This window comes from Anomaloglossus baeobatrachus, chromosome 1 (assembly GCF_048569485.1).
Source record: "Anomaloglossus baeobatrachus isolate aAnoBae1 chromosome 1, aAnoBae1.hap1, whole genome shotgun sequence".
Lineage (NCBI taxonomy): Eukaryota > Metazoa > Chordata > Amphibia > Anura > Aromobatidae > Anomaloglossus > Anomaloglossus baeobatrachus.
The window spans coordinates 346,989,699-347,015,182 of record NC_134353.1 but is presented as its reverse complement, the minus strand read 5'-3'; the positions used below and the strand labels follow the sequence as shown (position 1 = coordinate 347,015,182).

The window sequence follows — 25,484 nt, the reverse complement described above, 5'->3', positions numbered from 1 at the left end:
ACAATCAACGATTTGGTGAGCATTTGGGATCGTTAGCGGTCGCTCGTAAGTGTCACACGCAACGACGTCGCTAACGAGGCCGGATGTGCGTCACGAATTCTGTGACCCTAGCGATATCTCGTTAGCGATGTCGTTGTGTGTAACTGGACCTTAAGGTTACACACAACAATTCCACATGTTTCGCCCAGGTAAAAAAAAATAAAATCCTATACTCACCTCCGCGTCTAGCTCAGTTCCAGCGGTGACATCATGCGAATGCGAGCCCCACATTCTAATCAGTGCCAGTGTCTGTCTTTCCGCCTTTGGGCACTGGAGCAATCAACAGGACGCGAGTGAAAGCCTTAGGCCTAAGACACACGCATGAAAATCGGAGCGAGTGGAATGCGATAAAACATCCCATTCCACTCAGACCAATATTAGCCTATGTAACAGCAACCGTGAGCGATTATTTTCTCAGCCCTTATCAGACCAAGAAAACAATCGCAGCATGCTGCGGGTGCAATGCGAGGCTTTTTCTCTCGCACCCATTCAAATCTATGGGGCAAGAGAAAAATCGCACTGCACTCGCATTACACCAGTGTACCGTGAGTGCAGGGCGAGAATGGCAATATCTGGCAACGGAGGAGAGAGGGAGATAAATCCCCCCCTCTCCTCCGCAGCGCCGGCCCGCCCTCCGCACCTGAGGTCCGATCGCATGATTGGACCTCAGTCGCAGTGACACTCGCATGACACTCTGCTCCTGCTGTGCTGCCAGCGTGAGCTGAGTGTCATGTAAGGATGGCATTAGTCCCCGTGTGGCCCCGGCCTTAGCGCTCACCTGTTGATTAACTCATTTGTCTGAAGGCGGAGAGAGAGAAGTTGGAAGGAATTAGACACCGGCTTGAGTGATGTCACGTGAGCCCCTGCACTGTAAACACCGCTGACCGTGGAGATAAGTATAGGCTTTATTATTTTACCTGGGGGAAGTGTGTGGAATCAGAAGGAGATGTCATAGTAGTGGACAATCTGTTAAAGAGATATTCCCAAAATACCAAGCTAAACCTATTCAGGGGATAACTTGCTGATCACCGGGGATCTGACTGCTAGGACCCTTTGTGATCCCCTTTGTGATATCCAGGCTATGATTGGACCCAATTTGTGCATGCTTGACCTCCTCTCCGTTCATTGTCTGTTTGAATGCCGAACTATCACTTATGTCTAGGGAATAACTGAATGTTTGGGGAATAATCGTGTAACAGGGCGAAAGCTTCACAATACTGACCATGATGTTACAGTATGAATTTTATACCCTTATACCTTCTTTCTTTATTTTGCCACCATTGTAGAACAAATTAATAAAAATAAAAAAAATATACAGTATATATAAAAACCTATACAGATGAAAAGGATCCCTAGATATATGATGCGTATTCTTGTTTCTGGTGGGTGATTCTATATTTATTAACTATAGTGTTTTTACCCTTCCTGTAAATAATTTGTGCACCCAGTGTGATGCATTGTGGGAACATACATAATAAATGCACCAATGACATTTGTGGCAGATGCTCCATGACAATGCTTTGTATGCAGAGAATTAATGTGAATGTGTTGTATTAAACCTCGTTCTTTCCCCTTAGGACATCTTGTTCCCTTATATACAAGACAACGTCGAAGAATATTTACAGAACCACTGGCACGAGGAGGAATGTCAGGAAGATGTTCGACAGCTAAGATTACAGGTTCAACCATGCTCTTTTCATGCCTGAATTCTATCTTTCCAATTGTAAAATATAAGGCCATCCATCTTAGAAATCCCATATGTTTGTTTTTTTTCTTATAATGGTCATCGCTTTGGTTATTTGAGAGCAAATTAATATTGTATTAGTCTTCACTTTTGTAAAAAAAAAAAAAAAAGAAAAAAGAAATTTCACGATCAACTATAAAACTTTTTTTTTCCAACTGATATATAGAATTTAAAACTTTTTTTTTTTTCTGGTTTTCCTTTCTAAATTTAAATAATAAAAAAAATGTCTAAATAGATTTCCTAGTAAAACATGCACAGTGCAAAAAAAAGCAGCCAGTGTCAGACTTCTAATATCTGTTATTTGGGCAGCATGAATTTCTTGTGTTGTGGTTTCAAACCTAATTCTAAAAAGGACTGATCTGTTTGAAAATAACAAAAATATCATGACTTTATTATTATTATTTATTTATAGAGCACCATTGATTCCATGGTGCTGTACATGAGAAGGGGGGTTACATATAGAATACATATACAAGTAACAATAGACAGACTAGTACAGAGGGAAGAGGACCCTGCACGTGCAAGCTTACATTCTATAGGATATTGGGGAGGAGACAGTTGGTCAGGCGGCAGTTCCGGCTTGGTGGCAAGGCAGCAGTTCCGGCACGGTGGCGAGGCAGCAGTTCCGGCACGATGGCGAGGCAGCAGCTCCGGTGGTGGTAGGGCAGTGAGGTCATTGGAGATTATAGGCATTTCTGAACAGATGAGTTTTCAAGTTATGTTTGAAGCTTGTGAGTGTAGCAGATAATCTGACATGAGGCAGTGAATTCCAGAAGACAGGGGATGCTCTGGAAAAGTCTTGGAGGCGTTTGCATGAGGAGCGAATGAGTGAGGAGGAGAGAAGGAGATCTTGGGAGGACCGGAGATTAGTTTGCAGATATACCATATTTTTCGCTTTATAAGATGCACTGGATTAGAAGACACACCCCAAATTCAGAGGGAAAAAAGGTAAAAAAAAAAAATATATGGGGTCTGTTTTATAATCCGGTGGAGTCTTACCGCTGTGCTGGGGCTGCAGGCTCTGCTCTGTGCTGCTCTCTTCTGTCCTGGCTCTGCTCCGTGCTGGCTCTGCTCTGTGCTGGCTCTGCTCTGCCCCGTGCTGGCTCTGCCCCATGCTGACTCTGCTCTGCCCCATGCTGGCTCTGCCCCATGCTGGCTCTGCTGTTCCCCATGCTGGCTCTGCCCCATGCTGGCTCTGCCCCATGCTGGCTCTGCCCCATGCTGGCTCTGCTCTGCCCCATGCTGGCTCTGCCCCATGCTGGCTCTGCCCAGTGCTGGCTCTGCCCCATGCTGGCTCTGCCCCATGCTGGCTCTGCCCCATGCTGGCTCTGCTCTGCTTTGTGCTGGCTCTGCTCTGCTCTGCCCCGTGCTGGCTCTTCCCCATGCTGGCTCTGCTTTGCCCTGTGCTGGCTCTGGTCTGCCCCATGGTGGTTCTGCTTTCTGCAGGGTCTGCCCCGTGCTGGCTCTGTTCTGTGAGGGAGTGGTGAGGCATGGGTCTGAAGATGTCAGCAGTGATGGCTTCAAACAAATGGCGCCCAGAGGCAGCGTGTGTGTAGATAGAGCTCTTGAGCCAAGAGCTCCATCTGCGCACGCATGGACTCTGGGCGCCATTATTTGAAGTCCTTACCACTGACATTATCAGAATGGCTTATACCTCGCCGGCCGCCGACCGCGGCAGCTGTGCCGGTCACAGACCAAGGCACATGCCCTGACCGCCGCCGACCACAGCAGGTGCCCCGGCTGCCGCCGACCACAGTAGCTTCGCCGGCCGCCGCCGACCACAGTAGGTTTGTCGGCCGCCGCCGACCACAGTAGCTTTGCCGGCCGCCGCCGACCACAGTAGCTTCGCCGGCTGCCGCCGACCACAGCAGCTACGCCGGCCACCGCACAGAGCCCCTGCCTCATGTGACCCCTCTCAATCACCACCTGGGAAGCTACATTTGGATTTTAAGACGCACCCCTCATTTTCCTCCCAAAAGTTTGGGAGGAAAAGTGCGTCTTATAATCTGAAAAATATGGTATATGGAGGAGACAGATTAAGGAAGTCTTTGTAGGTCAGTGTTAGTATGAATTGGATACGGTTGAGGATAGGGGGCCAATGGACGGATTTGCAGAGGGGAGAAGTGGGGTGCCCGGTGTTTGCTCTTGTTGTATTTACTCTGAGAAGTGGGGTGGTGTTGAGGGAGAGAGGTGGATCAGTCCGGCAGCAGAATTAAGGATAGACTGGAGAGGGGCGTGAGTGTTATCAGGGAGGCCACAGAGGAGGATATTGCAGTAATCGAGGCGGGAGATTATGAGAGCATGCACTAGCATTTTTGTTGAATGAGAATTGAGGAAAGGATGGATTCTGGAAATATTTTTGAGGTGAAGACGGCAGGAGGTGGTGAGGGATTGGATGTATGGTGTGAAGGACAAGGCAGAGTCGAATGTTACTGTGAATGTTGCTAATGTTGAGGCAGCGAACTTTGGGTACTGGGGAGAGCGTGATGTTATTTATTGTAATAAATAGATCAGGTAGGGAGTGTAGGTGAGAAGGAGGAAATATGATTAGTTCAGTTTTGGCCACATTGAGCTTTAGGAAGCGAGAGGAGAAGAAGCAGGATGTGGCTGATAGACACTCCGGGATTCTGGACAGCAGAGATGTGACATCTGGGCCAGAGAGGTAGATCTGAGTGTCATCAGCATACTTATGCTATGCTTCTCTATTGCTACCTTCCATTGGTCACCCCAGTCTTTGTGGTCATTGCGTCATCATGTCTCCAGCACGTGACCACTGCAGCCAATCACTGCACTCAGTTGTCTCATGCCGTCTACCTTGGCATGAGAAGCATAAAGGAGCAGCAGTCATTAAGCAATGATCATTTTTTTTTTTTTTTGTTTTGTTTCTTTTTTTGCAAGTTAATCCTTCGAACCATTTTAGCTTGAAGACATAACAGCCCTTTACGTGGTGTAAATGTAATTAGTTAAATAGTTGTATTTTCCACTAACATTCAATCTTTTATATGGTTATTTTTCACAAATAATTGTAAATTAACAATAAAAGTTGTTTCTGTTTTTATACTTCAAAGGCAGAAAAAGACAGAGGTCTGAAAGGATTTGTGCCCATCCCCAACAATGCGGAACCTGACGCCAAGTTACTGGTTATCAAGGGTGTGGTTGATAATGTTTGCTGGCAAATGTCACTGGATAGGAAGACAACCGCTCTCAAACAGCTGCAGGGCCACATGTGGAGGTCTGCGTATGCTACCGGCAAAGTGAAGGGAGAGTAAGTGCTTTTGTATGTGTTTTAAAAGGAACACACAAACTTGGTGATCAGATAATATAATCGGGACATGCTTCAGATGGCCACACAGAGGATAAATAGTATTACAGAGCCCACATTCAACTGAACAGCCCTCCATGTTGTAAGTACTAAAAAGGAAACAATTGTGTCAAAAAATGCCATTGACCTGGAGCCAAGGGCTTAACCTGCAGATTAATAGCTTTCTAAAACCCCCTGGCCACTGCACTGAAAGCCCGACTACTGAGAGGAAATTAATTTTATTCCTCCCGGCAATTTCCAGCTTTCAGTCATAGAGGTGCAGCTGGAGCAGTTTCAATAAAGCTCAGTATAACGTGAGCAATGGATGTAACACGCCCCCAAAACTGACTGACAGCCAGCTGTGTACTGATGCAATGCTGAGCCAGCTGTCAGTCAGTGCATGCGTGCAGTTAAACTACTACTCTCAATGCACTGAGCAGTGACTGAAGCTGCTCGAGATGTACTTCTATGACTGAAAGCCGAAGGAAGTCAGGAGGAATAAAATGAATATCTCCCCCAGGTAACCAGGCTTTCAGTTCAGCACCGGGCAACTTTAGATCGCTATTAACCTACAGATTAACCCCGTTTCTGAAGAATAATAGCATTTTTTGACATGACAGGTTCCCTTTAATTCATCTAGCTGATTTCCACTATTGCTCCAAAGTAGTCTATGTAGGTAACCACTGTGCAAAGATGTTCTTATAACACTGATCAGCTGAACTTAGTTCTGGCAGCAGCCAGATATTTGCAATAGCTGGGCTGAAAAGTATATCACTGTTAGCTGTGTAGAGGCGACTGCTGGGTACTGCAGATCTGCCTACATTCGAATGAATGAGTGTCTGCCACTGAAAGGTTATGTACTGTAAGGCAAATATTTCAGATTCACTGGAATAAAGATAGCAAATGCATGTTCATGTTAAAGGGAACCTGTCATGTCCCCACATATTGCCCTGCAGATATATGTTTCATCTGCATGTTAATAGCATTTAAAAGCTGTGCGGCCGCCGCAATTTAAGCAGTCTCCGGCTTTCAGACATGCCCCCGCAGCATCAGTCACCGCTCAGTACAGAGTGGCTGGTGTCTGTAAGTATACCTTGGCACATTGACTGAAAGCTGTCACTACACTGTTTTGCTGTCAGTAAGTGACTGGGATGTGGCTATAGCTACAGCTCTTTGTATACTGACCAGGGACTGAAGCTGCAGCGCCACACTTCTATGACTGAAAGCCGGAGGCTGCTGGGGGGAATAAAGTTCATTTCTTCATGGCAGCAGGGCTTTTAGTGCACCAGCCACACAGCTTTCGAGCGCTATTACCGTGCAGAGCAACCGCATATCTGCAGGTTAATAGCATTTGGGGATGAGACAGGATGCTTTTTAAACATGGTTGAGGTGTTTTTGTACCAACTATAGTTAAATGTTCCTCAGGTCTGTACACGGATAGCACTCACATTAATCTTTGCTCCCAGGAAGGCCTCCATAAAATGATCTAAGGATTCCTATAAACATAAATATTCACATTCTATATAGTCGGACCAGTAAAGTAGTTTACATTCTACAATCTTAAGCACTAAACAACCGCTGAGGAGCACTTTTTTTCTGATCAGCAGTTGAGAAATTAGTAACCGGTATATATGGGCAGACCACCCTAAACGTTCTGTAATAGATTCAGTCCTCATAGGCTGCCTGTTTACACAGGGCAATGCGCTGCCGAGGATGATGATCATTATGGTAAATATAAAGCTAATTTCACTCGATGCGTGAGCATTTTGCTCATTGTTTGTATTATCAGCAGCCTATTTAGATTGCATTGTTAGCAGTACACAAGTGCTCCTAATAGCGATATTCATGGAGTGTAAATGCACCTGAATAGTCTTAAGCCCCCGTCACATTTAGCGACATACCAGCGATCCCGAAAACGGTGCGACCTGATAAGGATCGCAGGTAAGTCGCTGGGAGGTCGCTGGTGAGATGTCACACAGTCAGACCTTACCAACAACTCAGTAACGATACAGCTCGCAGTAGCGACCTGTATAACGATCTCTGCTGTCATTGGGACCTTGTCACACAGAGTCAAACATAGCGATGCGTCCTGCCCAGCAGAACATCGCCTTTGAAGAGAATAAGGGGTGCTTCTCACATAGCGAGATCGCTGCTGAGTCATGGTTTTTGTGATGCACCATTAACCTCATCAATGATCTCGCTGTGTGTGACACTGAGCAGCGATCTGGCCCCTGCTGTGAAATCGCTGCTCGTTACACACCGTGCTGGTTCATTTTTTGGACGTTGCTCTCCCGCTGTGAAGCACACATCACTGTGTTTGACAGCGAGAGAGCAACGATCTGAATGTGCAGGGAGCAGGGAACCAGCTTCTGGCAGCCTGCGGTAAGCTGTAACCAAGGTAAATATCAGGCAACCAAGCAAAGTGCTTTGCTTGGTTACCCGATATTTACCTTCGTTACTAGCGTCCGCCGCTCTCAGGCTGCCAGTGCCGGCTCCCTGCACACGTAGCCGGAGTACACATCGGGTAAATAAGCAAAGCGGTTTGCTTATTAACTCGATGTGTACTCTGGCTACGAGTGCAGGGAGCCAGCACTAAGCGGTGTGCGCTGGTAACCAAGGTAAGTATCGGGTAATCAAGCTCTTGATTACCCGATATTTACCTTAGTTACCAAGCGCAGCATCGCTTCCACTCTTCCACTCGTCGCTGGGGGCTGGTCACTAGTCGCTGGTGAGATCTGCCTGATTGACAGCTCACCAGCGACCATGTAGCGACGCACCAGCGATCCTGACCAGGTCAGATCACCGGTGGGATCGCTGGAGGGTCGCTAAAGTGTGACGGTACCCTAAACCAGAACAGTGTGTAACGATCAGCGATTTCACAGCAGGGGCCAGGTCGCTGCTTAGTGTCACACATAACGAGATCGCTGATGAGTCCCCTATTATGTCACAAAACCTCAGCAGCGATCTCGTTATGTGAGAAGTACCCCTAAGTTGATATGTACATGGTCAGTTCAGTTCATGTAATTGAAATCTATCTCATCTGCCAAACTGAATAATAGGTGCCCGTTTTTGTAGCTTTATTTGCTCCCAGGTGCCACATCTTCAGTTGATTTTTGCTATGTTACATGTGTGTATGAGGCACATGTATGTTCATGAAACACTTGTATAGGTCTGTGACAGTAAGGCCATGGTGTGTTTTTTGCCAATGTGGCAGTTAACTGCCATGTCTCTGGGCACCCTAAACTCTGTGTGCCAATCACCATGATTGCAATGTGTAAGCGGTGCCTGAAAGATAACTCCATTATAGATAATGAAAGACTTTACTTCAAGACGGTGATAAAAGATGAGAAAGACAAGAGTTAGGTCTAAGCATGTATGTACACTTGCCAAACGTGGCTATTAGGCTGTGTGTGCACGCTGCATCTTGCGGTTTACCACAAAGATGCAGCATTGTAAGCAAAAACGCACTCAAAAAAACGCATTTGTTTTGATGCATTTTTTTTATCCGTTTTGATCCGTTTTGTACCGCGTTTTTGCCCAATGCATTATTTAAGGCAAATCTATTGACTGGAAGGGCTCAAAAACGCTGGCAAAAAACGCATAAAGAATTGACATGCTGCATCTTTGTGGTCACCATAATGATGCAGCCTATAAAACCTGCAACGTGCACGCAGCAAAAATGAAATCTCATAGACTTTGCTGGGGAAGGAAATGCATGTAGTTTTGAGACCAAAACTGCACCCGAAAAATGCGCAAAAACGTGGCAAAAACCAGCATGTGCACAGGGCCTTAAACCTTCCATAGCCTGTTGACACAGGCTCACCGCACTTCCAGGTGCAGAGACCAAATTTTCTGTACAATCGTACTGTGTGCAATAGAATATCGTCCTTCTCTACAGCACAAGCTTTGTTTGCACAAGAAGATTTGCTGCTCATTTCACTTAGTGAATGAGTGTTTTGATTGTGCAACGGGTGATTAGTGGCCTCTTTAAGGTCCAGTCACACTAAGCAACTTACCAGCGATCCCAACAACGATAGGGATCGCTGGTAAGTTGCTAGGAGGTTGCTGGTGAGCTGTCACACTGCGACGCTCCAGCGATCCCACCAGCAACCTGACCTGGCAGGGATCGCTGGAGCGTGGCTACACGAGTTGCTGGTGAGCTCACCAGCAACCAGTGACCAGCCCCCAGTCTCCTAGTTACAGCACACATCAGGTTAATTAACCCGATGTGTGCTGCAGCTAAATGTGCACAGAGCAGGGAGCAGCGCACAATGCTTAGCGCTGGCTCCTTGCTCTCCTAGTTACAGCACACATGGGGTTAATTTCCCGATGTGTGCTGTAGCTACATGTGCACAGAGCAGGAGCCGGCACTGACAGTGAGAGCGGAGGAGGCTGGTATCAAAGGTAAATATCGGGTAACCAAGGACAGGGCTTCTTGGTTACCCGATGTTTACATTGGTTACCAGCCTCAGCAGAAGCTGGCTCCCTGCTCACTGCACATTAGTTGTTGCTGTCTCGCTGTCACACACAGCGATCTGTGCTTCACAGCAGGACAGCAACAACTAAAAAATGGCCCAGGACATTCAGCAACAACCAACGACCTCACAGCAGGGGCCAGGTTGTTGCTGGATGTCACACACAGCAACATCGCTAGCAACGTCACAAAAGTTGTTCGTTAGCAGCGATGTTGCTAGCGATGTTGCTTAGTGTGACGGGGCCTCTAGTCAAGCCGATAATCAGGAAATTATAGTTCCTAGAAACGATAATTCCCAATTATCAGCCAGTGAAAACGCACATTATCTTTAAAGGGCTATTCCCAAAATCACAATGTTTTCTATGTGTTTTGCAAACTAATAATCATTCATCTGTAGGCAGCACGGTGGCTCAGTGGTTAGCACTGCAGTCTTGCAGCGCTGGGGTCCTGGGTTCAAATCCCACCAAGGACACCATCTGCAAGGAGTTTGTATGTTCTCCACGTGTTTGCGTGGGTTTCCTCCGGGTTCTCTGGTTTCCTCCCACACTCCAAAGACATACAGATAGGGAATTTAGATTGTGAGCCCCAATGGGGACAGTGTTCCTGATGTATGTAAAGCGCTGCGGAATATGTTAGCGCTATATAAAAATAAAGATTTGATTTTTTTTTTTGATCTGTACAAATACACCTAATTTTATAGAATCACCTCCCGAATAATCCCCTTGTAGAGCTATATTTACTTTTGGTTGCCCATTGAGCCGTTATCCAGTAGTTCTTAATGTAGCGGTCGAGCATGTGCATTTCCTTCTGTAACTTCACTGTTGCTGTAACAGCCTGCTGACAAACTGTGCATTCTCGGCGTGTCATACTCTGCTCCAGCTGAGCATGTGCAGCTTATGCCGCCTCTCCTAGGTAACGGCTAGGTTTACGCTCTACATAGACACCATCTTCTGCCCTGGCCGAGCAAGCACAGCTCCTATACTAATCTCCCCCTTCACCACCGCTGTATTGCACTGCCAAGAAACTGTTCAGCTTTGGCTGAAAATGAGCAGCTCTTTCAGCTGTGCTCCCTTTCCCCAAAGGAACCATGCCTTCCTCTTCAGTGTATTTATCAGTTTATTTATACCTGGGGAACTGTATACCCTGTATATCACCTAACTGGCACATAGATAGATGCAAGCAGTGTTAATCATGTGGGTGATTATCATTATCCTTCCTGTAGTGATTAGGCTATGTGCCCACTGCTTATTTTTTTTTTCAGCACAAAAAAGCATGTCTTGGCAGGAAAATAGCTGCTTTTTTGGTTTTTTTCTCATGCTTTCATGCTTTTTTTTATGCTTCTTTTCATGATTCTTATCTATTGAGAAAAAAACAGAAACAATTGACATGCTGCTTCTTATTTAAGCAACAAAAAAAGCAACAAAAAAAGAAGCAACGTGGGCACAGTGAGTCACAATTCTCATAGACTTTGTTGGGATGTGTTTTCCTTGTTTTTTATTGATTTAAAAAGAGCAAGGAAAAAAGCATGAAAAAAGCCCTGTGGGCACAAGGCCGATCTACTAATTTCAATACAGTAAATGAGCTCCTAGAGGTGAGGGAACATAGGCAGCAAACAGGGCAGGAGTGGAAGGTGCCGACAGCCCAAAGGAGAACCAGTGTTCTGCTGGGAAACATAGTTTGTCATATACAAAGAAAGACTGGGAGTTGAGCTTCACTCCATCCTCAACCCGAAAAGGTCCCACAAGTTCATCTTTGATGATACCAGCCCATACCAGTACCCTACCTCCACCTTGCTGGCGTCTGAGTCGGAGTGGAGATCTCTGCCCTTTACTGATCCAGCCTCTGGCCCATCCATCTGGTCCATCAAGAGTCACTCTTATTTCATCAGTCCATAAAACCTTTGAAAAATCAGTCTCAAGATATTTCTTGGCCCAGTCTTGACGTTTTATCTTATGTTTCTTGTTCAAAGGTCTTGGTTTTTCAGTCTTCCTTCCCTTGGCCATGTCCCTGAGTATGGCACACCTTGTGCTTTTTGATACTCCAGTAACATTGCAGCTCTGAAATATGGTCAAACTGGTGGCAAATGGCATCTTGGCAGCTTCACTCTTGATTTTCCTCAATTCATGGGCAGTTATTTTACGCCTTTTTTACCCAACACGCTTCTTGCGACCCTGTTGGCTATTTGCCATGAAACGCTTTATTGTTCGGTGATCACGCTTCAAAAGTTTGGCAATTTTAAGACTGCTGTATCCCTCTGCAAGACTTCTCACAATTTTGGACTTTTCAGAGCCCGTCAAATCTCTCTTCTGACCCATTTTGCTAAAGGAAAGGAAGTTGCCTAATAATGAAGCACATCTTATATAGGGTGTTGATGTCATTACACCACAACCCTCCTGATTACAGAGATGCACATCACCTTATTTACTTAATTGGTAGTTGGCTCTCAAGCCTATACAGCTTGGAGTAGGACAAGATGTATAAAAAGTATCATGGGATCAAAATACTCATTTGCCTAATGATTCTGCACACAGTGTACACCCAAAAGGAGAAAAAGTAAGATCATTTTTGGCTGGAGTTGAATATTAACAATAGTAGTGAGGGTCCTGGGATTTTTTCGGGGTAAATCTTACAGGCTGTGGGAATACCCCTTTAACAAAATATATGGTTGTTTAATCTTCCGACATAGATACATTTTAAGAACTGTTGGATCCATCTCATTGATGCCAAATATGTGTAAGGAAATTATTGGAAGTATTGTAAAGTGTGTATTAGAAATAAGAACTATAGGGACTTGAGAGGAAATTCAACTGAATCAATGATCGGAATAGAAAAGCTAGCGGCGTTCTTCGTCTGTGTTTCGACCATGACAGAGCAGGGGGCTGACTTTTCCTTACATACAATTTAGATGATATCCCGGCACATAAAACGCTATTCTATGTTGAGCACAAACTAAAAGTAGAACTACAGTACTAATAGATCTGAAGCTCCGGGTACCTTTGCTAATACAAGTATGATTGTAAGTTCTATCATTTCTCGCTTCAAGATTGTATTAATTTCAATGTATGTTTAGAAAATAAAATAAGTAAAAAAAAATATTGAATAAAACTATCATATCAATTGCTGTTCAGATACAACTAGTATGTTATTAAAAAAAAGATAAATACCGTAATAATAATTAGATATACTTTTTGTTTTGGGTTGCCGAATGTCAAGCTTTAATTGGACAACCCTTTCTCAATCCCTTTGTTTCCCCCTGGTAAAATAATGGCACCCTTACCTTTTGATCCCAGCACAGCCTCTCCTAGGGATCGCGTGATATTTAATTGACATCCGGAGGAAGCGAGAACTACAGCTGCTCCCTCACTTCCTCCAGATGTTTGATTTATCTGAAGAAGAGAAGAGTGAAGTGCTGATTGTCCGCAGGGATTGCGTGACTTAACAGTGTCAGGCAATTCCCAGGAGAACCAGTGCCAACACTGCTGGAACGGCGTCAGAAGTTTATATAGGTATTGTTATTATACTGGGGAGAAACAGGGAGTTAGAAGGGGTTGTAGACTTTAAAGATATCTTCACACAAAATCAAATTGCTGCAAATTTTCTGTTCTGACTTTCAGGCAAAAAACATCAGCAGAAATCAGTACTTTGTTACAAGATTTAAATGACTCTGCTACCCACTGCAGAAAATGTCCATGTAGAAGGAGACCTGTGGTGCAGGTTATTAAATTCACTACCTCTTAGTTTATATTACAGAACCATCATGGATTAGTTATCAGTTTTGCACTTATTGAGTTCAGTGGGAAATTGAAAAAAAACAAACCGTTTTGTTAAGGTTTAAGGCCGCTTTACACGCTGCGATATCGTGACCGATATCGCTAGCGTGCCTACTTGCCCCCATCGGTTGTGCGACACGGGCAAATTGCTGCCCGTGGCGCACAACATCGTGCGGACCCGTCGCACTACTTACCTGCCTACCGACGTCGCTGTGACTGGCGAATCGCCTCCTTTCTAAGGGGGCGGTCCGTGATGCATCACAGCGACGTCACTAAGCGGCTGCCCAATCAAAGCGGAGGGGCGGAGATGAGCGAGACATCCCGCCCACCTCCTTCCTTCCGCATTGCGGTCGGCGGCAGGTAAGGTGAGGTTCCTCTTTCCTGCGGCGTCACATGGAGCGATGTGTGCTGCCGCAGGAGCGACGAACTACATCGTACACGCTGCAGCAGCGATATTTGAGAATGGACCCCCATGTCACCGATGAGCGATTTTGAACGTTTTTGCGACGATTCAAAATCGCTCATAGGTGGCACACGCAACGTCATCGCTATTGCGGCTGGATGTGCGTCACAAATTCCGTGACCCCAACGACATCCCATTAGCGATGTCGCAGCGTGTAAAGCGGCCTTTAGAATAAAAAATTACCCCTGCAGATGCTCACCCGCATAGCCTCCCGCAGTGTAGCTACATAACCGCTGCAGCCAATGCCCAGGGTGCAGCGGTCACATTGGACAGGACGTCAATGCTAGGTGTACAGAAGCCACTGAAAATAAGTAGGGGCTTTTTTTTATTATTTATTTTTTTGGGCGCTCAGCTTCTTTGGGAGCTCAGCTTTTCCTTCAAGTGAAATTCCATAAAAATAAATTTCAACAGCAAATCTGCCACGTGTGCACATTCCATAAACATTTTACTTAGTCTCCTGCTCCCTCCTCTAATATCGAGTCTATATTCTCTTCTTCAAGATGCGGGATCAAATTCTATATGAAAAAAAGGTTCTTTCTCGCCACCTGCTGGTCATAATTGGAACTGTCATTTTTCAATTCTCTTTATGAATGTGTTCTGCAGCAAAAACATGGGAGCTGCCTAGGCGTCACCTTCGGTCATAGAGCATGCAAACATTTTTACAAATCACTGCATTTAACTTAAAATTCACTTAAAATGAAGTTACCAACACAGAATTACATTACAGTCAACCATGTATATAACCATTTGCGTTATAACTTGCATCCTTGCTTTTCCTCGCCAACAAGGCATCTTTATGGTGTGAGAAGCACTAGTTTAGACCACCATGTGCAGGTTATAATGATTTTATGAGTTCTTGTACAACTGTATAAAACAATTTTCCATTTTATTGTAGGGTATACGATGACGTGTTACCAGCGCTGAAAAAATGGAAAGAAGCAGACATGAAACTGTATATATTTTCCTCTGGAAGCGTCGAAGCGCAGAAACTCTTATTTGGTTACTCAATTGAAGGCAATCTGCTCGAGGTACATACATCATCATGCGTGACTGAAATAAAATACTTAACCTGTAAAATGTCTTGAAGGTGTTGTCCAAGATTTTTTAACAATGGTCAGAAAGCAGGGAATGCAGCATTACTGCTTTGGTGGTCCCGCCAATGTTAATTAGCTTTCCCTCAGTGATAACGTCCCAATTACCCTCATATGACCATTGCAGCCAATCTTTAGGCCAGCGATGGGCTGCAGCAGTCATCTGAACGTAGTCTGGATGTTACCACTGCAGAACAGCTAGTAAAGTCTAGTAGGGTAAGTCATTTACCAGCTAAGTAAAAGATTTTTTGTTATTTTTGATATTTTCCCCACTTTTTGGACTTTAAAATCTTGAACAGTTCCTTTAAAGTCACTGAATGACAGATCATTGATATTTATAGGAAGTTACTTTGAAATAATTCTATATCATTTTATAGGCCTGTGCGCACACTGCGTTTTTGCCGCAGATTTTCCGCGGTTTTTGCTGCAGAGAAGGTGCGGTCTTTGTTCTTAACCGTTCTGCAGTCCTTCCCCAGCAAAATCTATGAGAAATCCAAAATGCTGTGCACACACTGCATTTTTTCCCCCTATAGTTTTTGCTGTAGAATTTCTGCAGCAAAAAGTAGCAGCATGTCCCTTCTTTTCCGCAGATACCTGCGGTTTTGCCATAGACAATGGTTAAAACCCGCAGGGACCAACCCGTGGAAAAACTGCTGCAAAACCGCATGCTGATTTTGGGTGCGTTTTTTTTACCGCAGGTGCAGAATTCTGCCAGAGGGTGCGGATTTTTGCTTAAGAAAGATATTTTCCCAGTGCGCACAGACCCTAAAAGGGCTTTACACGCTACGATATCGTTAATGTTTTATCGTCGGGGTCACGTCGTTAGTGACGCACATCCGGCGTCATTAACGATATCGCAGCGTGTGACACTTAACAGCGACCTTAAGCGACCTCAAAAATGGTGAAAATAGTTCACCATGGAGAGGTCGTCCCAAAACCAAAAATCGGTAATGGTTGATTATCGATGTTGTTCGTCGCCCCTGCGGCAGCACACATTGCTGTGTGTGACACCGCAGGAGCGAGGAACGTCTCCTTACCTGCCTCAACTGGCAATGCGGAAGGAAGGAGGTGGGCGGGAAGTTATGTCCCGCTCATCTCCGCTCCTCCGCATTGAATGGCCGGCCGCTTAGTGACGTCACGGTGACGTCGCTGTGATGCCGGGCCTCCCGCCCCCTTGAAGGAGGGATTGTTCGGCAGTCACAGCGACGCCGACCAGGTATGTGCGTGTGACTCTGCCGTAGCGATAATGTTCGCTACGGCAGCGATCACACGATATCGCACACACGACGGGGGCGGGTGCTTACATGCTCAATATCGCTAGCAATTACTTGCGATATCGTAGTGTATAAAGCCCGCTTAAGGCTATATGCGCATGCTGCAGTTTTTTCTGCACACAAACTGCAACCAAAACTGCACCTTCTCAGAAATCCTGGAAGGTGCGTTTTTTAATGCGTTTTTGATGCGTTTTTTGTGACAAATGTTGACAAAAACGCTAGAAGACTGAACATGCTGAATCTTTTTTGTCACAAACTTTGAACAAAAAATACGCTGACAAACTGCAAATCTGACTTCTCATAGACTTTGCTGGGAAGTCAAATGTCATAAAGTTCTGACAACAAAATTGCACCAAAAAACATGACAAAAAATGCAGCGTGCGCATGTAGCCTAAGCCATCTGAAAACTTCACAGATGTATTGTCTAATCCTTCCAATTCAGTGTGAGCAGCTGACGATCTAATGTGTATGGCAGCCAGCTGACTCTCCTACAGATAATATCAGGAGAGAAAAGGATCGAGCTGTTGGAATTTCAATGGCTGATTCATTGGTTCTAGAGGTATGCTGCTGCCAGACTATATTCTAGCAGTGGCTTAAGGCTATGTGTCCACGTTGCTTTTAACCTGCTTTTTAGGGCTGCTTCTCACTTGCGAGTTTCTCGCAGTAGAGCAATGCGAGAAACTCGCATTGGAATCGGACACATGTTAGTGAATGATTCAGCTCTCATCTGTGATTTTTTTTTTTCTCAGTCCAAATCGGACTGAGAAAAAAATCGCAGCATGCTGCTTTTTTGCGAGTTTCTACTGCGAGTCTCTCCAATGCAAGTCTATGGGAGCGTGTAAATAATCGGATGTCACGGGACGGCACTCACACCATCCTAGTGACATGCGATTTTCTAAATGCATTTCTCACATGTTTCCTAAAACACTGGAAACGAGCAATGTCTCCCAATGTCTGTCAATCACTATTCTCTGTCAGTCGGTCTCTCCCTCTCGCTCTCTATTCTCTCTCTGTCGGTCCGTCACTATCTCTGTCCCTCTCTCACAGTCTGTCGGTCATTTTCCCCTCCTCTCTCATACTCACCGTTCCCCGATCTCCGGCGCGGCGCTGCACGGCATTCACACTGCTCCGGCGGCTTTTACTATTTTGAAAAAGCCGGCCGCTCATTAAACAATCTCGTATTCCCTGCTTTCCCCGCCCACAGGCGCCTATGATTGGTTGCAGTCAGACACGCCCCCACGCTGAGTGACAGGTGTTTCACTGCACCCAATCACAGCAGACGGTGGGCGTGTCTATACTGTGCAGTGAAATAAATAATTAAATAATTTAAAAAGACGGCGTGCGGTTCCCCCCAATTTAATACCAGCCAGATAAAGCCATACGGCTGAAGGCTGGTATTCTCAGGATAAGGAGCTCCACGTTATGGGGAGCCCCCGAGCCTAACAATATCAGTCAGCAGCCGCCCAGAATTGCCGCATACATTAGATGCGACAGTTCTGGGACTGTACCCGGCTCTTCCCGATTTGCCCTGGTGCGTTGGCAAATCGGGGTAATAAGGAGTTATTGGCAGCCCATAGCTGCCAATAACTCCTAGATTAATCATGTCAGGCGTCTCCCCGAGATACCTTCCATGATTAATCTGTAAGTGACAGTAAATAAACACACACACCTGAAAAAATCATTTATTAGAAATAAAAAACACTAACAAATTCTCTGGTTCACCAATTTAATAAGCCCCAAAAAGCCCTCCATGTCCGCGTAATCCAGGATGGTCCAGCGTCGCTTCCAGCTCTGCTGCATGAAGTTGACCGGAGCTGCAGAAGACACCGCCGCTCCTGACAGCTCCATGCAGCAAATGAGGTGAGTAGCGCGATGAGCTGAGCTGTCACTGAGGTTACCCGCTGTCTTCAGTTGCCGTGTGGAGGTGACAGGAGCGGCTGTGTCTTCTGCAGCTCCGGTCACCTCCATGCAGCAGAGCTGGAAGCGACGCTGGACCATCCTGGATTACGCCGGACATGGAGGGCTTTTTTGGGCTTATTAAATTGGTGAAGCAGGGAATTTGTTAGTGTTTTTTATTTCTAATAAATTATTTTCTTCGGCGCTCCATTGGGAGACCCAGACGATTGGGTGTATAGCTACTGCCTCCGGAGGCCACACAAAGCATTACACTAAAAAGTGTAAGGCCCCTCCCCTTCTGGCTATACACCCCCAGTGGGATCACTGGCTCACCAGTTTTCTGCTTTGTGCGAAGGAGGTCAGACATCCACGCATAGCTCCACTGTTTTTAGTCAGCAGCAGCTGCTGACTATGTCGGATGGAAGAAAAGTGGGCCCATATGGGGCCCCCAGCATGCTCCCTTCTCACCCCACTTTTGTCGGGTGTTTGTTAAGGTTGAGGTACCCATTGCGGGTACGGAGGCTGGAGCCCACATGCTGCTTTCCTTCCCCATCCCCCCTCAGGGCTCTGGGCGAAGTGGGATCTTACAGGTCTCCAGGCACTGAGACCGGGCTCCATCCACAGACCCAGAGAACCTGCTGGATATGGAGCTGAGTATCGTCAGGGACAGGCCCTGCTACATTAAGGTACTCTGTGTCCCCGGGCAAGCGCGCACACACACACCAGCATTGCTAGGAGTGTTAGTGCGCCGGGGGTAACAGCGCGGTGCGCTCGTGCTATTATTCACTGCAGCTTAGCTGAGTGAATTTATGTATTGGGAACTGCCGCGCCGGCCGCTGCTGGGTGTTTTTTACATTGTGGCGCGGCTGGGACTTGTGGTGCGCCGGGGACTTCCGCGCTGGCCGTGCACATGGACGGCCGCGCTTATTACTCGAGTCCCCGGCTTTGCGGCCTAGTTTTCGTTTCGTTCCCGCCTCCAGCCCTGCCAGTCAGGGGAGAGGCGGGACGCTGTACACACAGTCAGCGCAGAGGGCTGGAGTCTGCTTTGCATTCTCCAGCCCCCTTCACTGGACACAGTGGGACGCCAGTTTCCCGCTCTTGTCTGGGGCACGCCCACGGCCCGCCCCTCATCACACGAGCTGGAGAAGGACGCCGGCAGCCATTCCTGCACGCAGTCCGAGATGGGGAACGGAGACATGCTCTGGGCAACCAACACAGGGCTCTGGCGACCACATACCCGCGTTGTAGGCGGGCGGTAAGCAGCACCTGAAGTGCTGACCCCACTAAATACCGAAGTGTCCATTTGTATTTGATGCTTGTATGCTATACACTGCACTGTAGGTCGTTATCTTTGGCTATATGCCCTCCTAGATGGCGAGATAACAGCAGCAAAAAAGCAAGGGTGCTAAGGCACAGGTTTTTTCTATGCTGCTTGTACTGCATGTGCTGAAGTGTTCATTTGTACTTATGCTTGTATGTTATACATTGCACTGTACGGTCGCTACTCTTGGCTATATTCTCCTAGAGGGCTGGACAGCAGCAGCAAAAAAGCATGGGTGCCAAGGCACAGGCTTTATAGGCTGCTTGTATTGCAGGTGCTGAAGTGTTCATTTGTACTGATGCTTGTATGCTATACATTGCACTGTACGGTCGCTACTCTGGGCTATATTCTCCTAGATGGCTGGACAACAGCAGCAAAAAAGCAAGAGTGCCAAGGCACAGGCTTTCTATGCTGCTTGTATTGCATGTGCTGAAGTGTTTATGCTTGTATGCTAATACATTGCAGGGATGGATTGAATACAGCAGCAAAAAAGCAACAAGGCTTCCTATGCTGTTTTTCCCGCATGTGATACTGTTCCACCGGCAGGTTCCACTGACCCCCATTGTGTGCAAGCTCCCCTGTAGCACTTGGTCAGCCGGGGTCTCTACTAGAGGTGGCCAAAGGAACCATCCGTGAACCCTGTCCAGGGACAGGGACGGAGTTGCAGTTTCGGCTGATGGATTGTCATGGGATAGAGACTTTGCAGTCCAGACAGGCCATGGGCAATCTTGATTAATGCTCCCTGGCCACCCTCATCTGGAACGTAATCAGTGCTCCAGGGGGGTCCCAGGCATTCCAGGGTGAAGGCTCTGACACGGACGGCAGTCCCAGACAGCCTAAGCTAGCTCGCTGGGTGCGGCGCTCGGCTTCATCACTGGTCAAGGTCCCAGCAGGAGGACTCTCTGTATGATGAGGCAGACGTAGCTGATCAGGGCTTTGGTCCTGACACCGCTCTCAATCCGGATACACCGGATGGTGACGCCATAGTGAAGGATCTTATAGCGTCCATCAATGGAATGTTGGATATTTCTCCCTCAGCTCCCCCATTGGAGGAGTCAGCTTCACAGCAGGAGAAATCCTTTTTCAGTTCTGGCGCTGACTTCAGAGAAGCAGTTCAGAAACACCACGCTTACCAGATAAGCGTTTTCTCCAAACGTTTTAAGGATACACGTTATCCCTTTCACCTGACGTGGTAAAGCGCTAGGCCCAGGGTCCAAAGGTGGATCCCCCAATCTCCAGGCTTGCGGCTAGATCCATAGTTGCAGTGAAGATGGGACTTCACTTAAAGATGCCATTGACAGACAGATGGACCTCTGGTTGAAATCTGTCTGTGAAGCTATCAGCGTGTCGGTTGCTCCGGCATTCGCAGCCTTATGGGCACTCTACCCTATTTCAGCTGCGCTTGCGCAGCTGGTCTTGAGCACATGTACATCTGTGCCGCAGATGGTGTCCTTAGCCTAGCAATGTCTGCATTGCGACTTACCCTAGTAATGCTGTCCTGGAGGGACAGTCGAGGTTGGTCCTTCCCAGGCTCGGGCAGGTCCCAATTGTCCTCGTCCAAAAGGGCTCAAAAGGCTCAGAGGGGCTCAGATTCCGGCCGGGCTCAATCACGCCCAAGGAAGGCAGCAGGAGGAACCGCTACCAAGGCGGTCTCCTCATTACATAGTTACATAGTTACTTAGGTTGAAAAAAGACCTAGGTCCATCTAGTTCAACCTTCCTCCACCAGTTCTACATTTAGTCACTAAGTCATTTATAACCAACAATGTTTTGTGTACTGAGGAAATCATCCAGCCCTTTTTTAAAAGCTGTTATAGTATCTGCCATTACTACCTCTTGTGGTAGGGCATTCCACAGTCTGACCGCTCTAACTGTAAAGAACCCTTTCCTATTTTGGTGTCGGAATCGCTTTTCTTCCACTCGCAGTGAGTGCCCCCTGGTCCTCAGTATTGTTTTCGGAAGAAATAAGTTATGTGCCAGTCCTTTATATTGACCACACATGTATTTATACATATAAATGAGATCTCCTCTGAGACGTCTTTTTTCTAAGCTAAACATATCTAACTTTTTCAATCTGCCATCATATGGGAGGCCTTCCATTCCTTGTAATAGTCTAGTTGCCCGCCTTTGAACTGACTCTAACTTCTGAATGTCCTTTTTAAAATGTGGAGCCCAAAACTGGATCCCGTATTCCAGATGTGGCCTTACAAGTGATTTATAGATGGGTAACAATACGTTGGGATCACGGGATCTAATCTCTCTTTTTATACACCCTAGAATCTTGTTTGCTTTAGCAGCTGCTGCCTGACATTGAGTGCTGCTGCTCAGCTTATTTGTAATGAGAATACCCAAGTCCTTCTCCTGTTCTGTGAAGACGAGCATCTTCAGTGCGTAGCCCTGCCCTTCGGTCTGGCGACAGCCCTACGGGTTTTCACCAAGTTCAGGGCAGCAGTGGGAGCAGTCCTGCACTCTCAGGGTCACTCTGTGATCCTTACTGGGACGATCCACTTGTCAAGGCACCCTCTCAAGAGGCATGCCAACGCAGCCTGAACGTGGCGCTGGAGACTCTCCAGAGTTTCGGGTGGATCATCAACTTTTCAAGGTTACATCGGGCACCGACCCAATCGCCGACATATCTGGGCATGGAGTTTCGCACTCTCTCAGCGGTAGTGAAGCTTCCGCTGGACAAGCAGCGTTCACTACAGACGGGAGTGCAGTCTCTCCTTCAAGGCCAGTCACACCCCTTAAGACGTCTCATGCAGAGGCAGTCACTTTCGCGCAGTTTCATCTGCGTCCACTTCAATGGGACATGCTTTGCCAATGGGTTGGGGAGTCGACGTCCCTAGACAGGAACGTTTCCCTTCTCAGACGGTCAAGGAGTCCATCCTTCAGATCAATGTTCTGGAAATCTGGGCAGTGTATCTTGCCCTGCAAGCCTTCCGGCAGTGGCTGGAAGGAAAACAGATCCGAATTCAGTCGGACAATTCCACAGCGGTGGCAGACATCGCCCACCAAGGCGGAACACGCATCGCCAAGCCTACCAGGCAATCCGGCGGATTCTGATGTGGGTGGGGGACAGAGCATCCACCATATCCGCAGTTCACATCCCGGGCGTAGGAAATTGGGAAGCAGACTTCCTCAGTCGCCTGGGTATGGACGCAGGGGAATGGCCTCTGCACCCAGAATGGTGTCAGGAAATCTGTAGCCGCTGGGGGATGCCGGACGTCGACCTAATGGCGTCTCGGCACAACAACAAGGTCCCGATTTTCATGGCGCGGTCTCACGAGCAAAGTGCTCTGGCGGCAGGCGCCCTAGTTCAGGATTGGTCGCAGTTCCAGCTACCCTATGTGTTCTACCTCTGGCACTGTTGCCCAGAGTGCTACGCAAGCTTAGCTCCGCTTGCCGCCGCGCCATCCTCGTCGTCCCAGACTGGCCGAGGAGGTCGTGGTTCCCGGATCTGTGGCATCTCACGGTCGGCCAACCGTGGGCACCCTCAGACCGGCCAGACTTACTGTCCCAAGGGCCGTTTTTTCCACTGAATTCTACGGCCCTGATACTGGCTGTGTGGCCATCGAGTCCGAGATCCTAGCATCTTCAGGATTATCTCAAGTCGTCATTGCCACCATGAGACGGGCTAGGAAGCTGTCGTCTGCCAAGATCTACCACAAGACGTGGAAGATATTCTTCTCTTAGCGCTCTGCTCAGGGAGTGTCTCCCTGGACATTTGCATTGCCTACTTTTCCTTCCTTCCTGCAATCTGGTTTGGGAAAAGGTTTGTCGCTCGGCTCCCTTAACGGACGAGTCCCAGCGCTGTCTGTATTCTTTCAGAATCGCATAGTACGACTTCCTCAGGTACGCACGTTCCTGCAGGGGGTTGGTCGCATTGTCCCTCCGTACAAGAGGCCGTTAGACCCATGGGATCTGCACAGGGTACTTATTGCTCTCCAGGAGCCGCCCTTGGGGCCTCTGAGGGTTGTTTTTTCACTTTCTCGACTGTCACAGAAAGTGGCTTTTTTGGTAACGGTCACGTCTCTTCAGAGAGTGTCCGAGCTAGCAGCGCGGTCATCCAAAGCTCCTTTCCTGGTGTTTCACCAAGACAAGGTAGTGCTGCGCCTGATTCCGGGGTTTCTCCCTAAGGTGGTATCCCCCTTTCATCTCAGTCAGGATATCTCCTTACCTTCCTTTTGTCCTCATCCAGTTCATCGATATGAATTGGATTTGCATTTGTTGGATCTGATGAGAGCGCTCAGAATCTACTTTTCCCGCACGGCGCCCCTGCGCCGCTCGGATGCACTCTTTATACTTGTCGCTGGTCAGCGCAAAGGGTCGCAGGCTTCCAAAGCCACCCTGGCTCGATGGATCAAGGAACCAATTCTTGAAGCCTACCGTTCTGCTGAGCTTCCGGTTCCATCAGGGCTGAAGGCCCATTCTACCAGAGCCGTGGGTGCGTCCTGGGCATTACGACACCAGGCTATGGCTCAACAGGTGTGCCAGGCAGCTACCTGGTCGAGTCTGCACACTTTCACCAAACATTATCAGGTGCATACCTATGCTTCGGCGGACGCCAGCCTAGGTAGAAGAGTCCTGCAGGCGGCAGTTGCCTCCCCGTAGGGGAGGGCTGTCTTTGCAGCTCTAACATGAGGTATTTCTTTACCCACCCAGGGACAGCTTTTGGACGTCCCAATCGTCTGGGTCTCCCAATGGAGCGCCGAAGAAGAAGGGAATTTTGTTACTTACCGTAAATTCCTTTTCTTCTAGCTCCTATTGGGAGACCCAGCACCCGCCCTGTTGTCCTTCGGGATTTTTGGGTTGGTTTTTCGGGTCCACATGTTGTTCATGTTGAATGGTTTTCAGTTCTCCGATGTTACTTCGGAGTGAATTTGTTTAAACCAGTTATTGGCTTTCCTCCTTCTTGCTTTTGCACTAAAACTGGTGAGCCAGTGATCCCACTGGGGGTGTATAGCCAGAAGGGGAGGGGCCTTACACTTTTTAGTGTAATGCTTTGTGTGGCCTCCGGAGGCAGTAGCTATACACCCAATCGTCTGGGTCTCCCAATAGGAGCTAGAAGAAAAGGAATTTACGGTAAGTAACAAAATTCCCTTCTTTTCAGGTGTGTGTGTGTTTATTTACTGTAACTTACAGATTAATCATGGAAGGTTTCTCGGGGAGACGCCTGACATGATTAATCTAGGATTTAGTGGCAGCTGTGGGCTGCCATTAACTCCTTATTACCCCGATTTGCCAACGCACCAGGGCAAATCGGGAAGAGCCGGGTACAGTCCCAGAACTGTCACATCTAATGTATGCGGCAATTCTGGGCGGCTGCTGAGTGATATTGTTAGGCTGGGGGGCTCCCCATAACGTGGAGCTCCCCATCCTGAGAATACCAGCCTTCAGCCGTATGGCTTTATTTGGCTGGTATTAAAATTGGGGGGACCGCACACCATTTTTTTAAATTATTTAATTATTTATTTCACTGCACAGTATAGACATGCCCACCGGCTGCTGTGATTTGGGTGCAGTGAAACACCTGTCACTCAGCGTGGGGGCGTGTCTGACTGCAACCAATCATAGGCACCTGTGGGCGGGGAAAGCAGGGAATACGAGATTGTTTAATGAGCGGCCGGCTTTTTCAAAATAGTAAAAGCCGCCGTAGCAGTGTGAACGCCGTGCAGCGCCGCATCGGGGATCGGTGAGTATGAGAGAGGGCTGCTAACTTCAGTCACTCGGGGGATTAGCGGTCACCGGTGAGCCCTTCACAGGTGACCGCTAATCAGGACACGGCACAGACAGAGCCGCAGCATGACAATGAAGTCTGGTCAAGTTCACCCGAGTTCATTCTGATCGTGCGGCTCTGTCTGTGGCTGCTGTCATCTGCCATTCAGCTCTGCTACATGGCTGTCTGTGTCTGCTGTCAGCGGCCATGGCAGAATGGCAGATGACATAGTAAAAAATACGCATCACACTCGCATTACACACGCATTACACACTCATTACACACGCTAGTAAAATCATTAATTTATTCAGAAAAAGCATCGCACTTGCGTTGCACTCGCACCTAACGTGAACTAAAATCAGCCGAGTTTTTTTCAGCCCAGTCGGACCGATTTTA

At 47.4% G+C, this 25,484-nt stretch overlaps 1 protein-coding gene across 1 annotated transcript in view; it reads left to right on the top strand.

The window, feature by feature from the left end:
* Positions 1–25,484, top strand: part of ENOPH1 (enolase-phosphatase 1) — a 62,136-nt gene that overhangs the window by 20,450 nt on the left and 16,202 nt on the right. Inside the window, exons 2-4 of the mRNA XM_075352415.1 lie at positions 1,617–1,718; positions 4,852–5,048; positions 14,687–14,819. Coding sequence (XP_075208530.1) covers positions 1,617–1,718; positions 4,852–5,048; positions 14,687–14,819 — 432 coding nt within the window. The remainder of the gene's footprint in view (positions 1–1,616; positions 1,719–4,851; positions 5,049–14,686; positions 14,820–25,484) is intronic.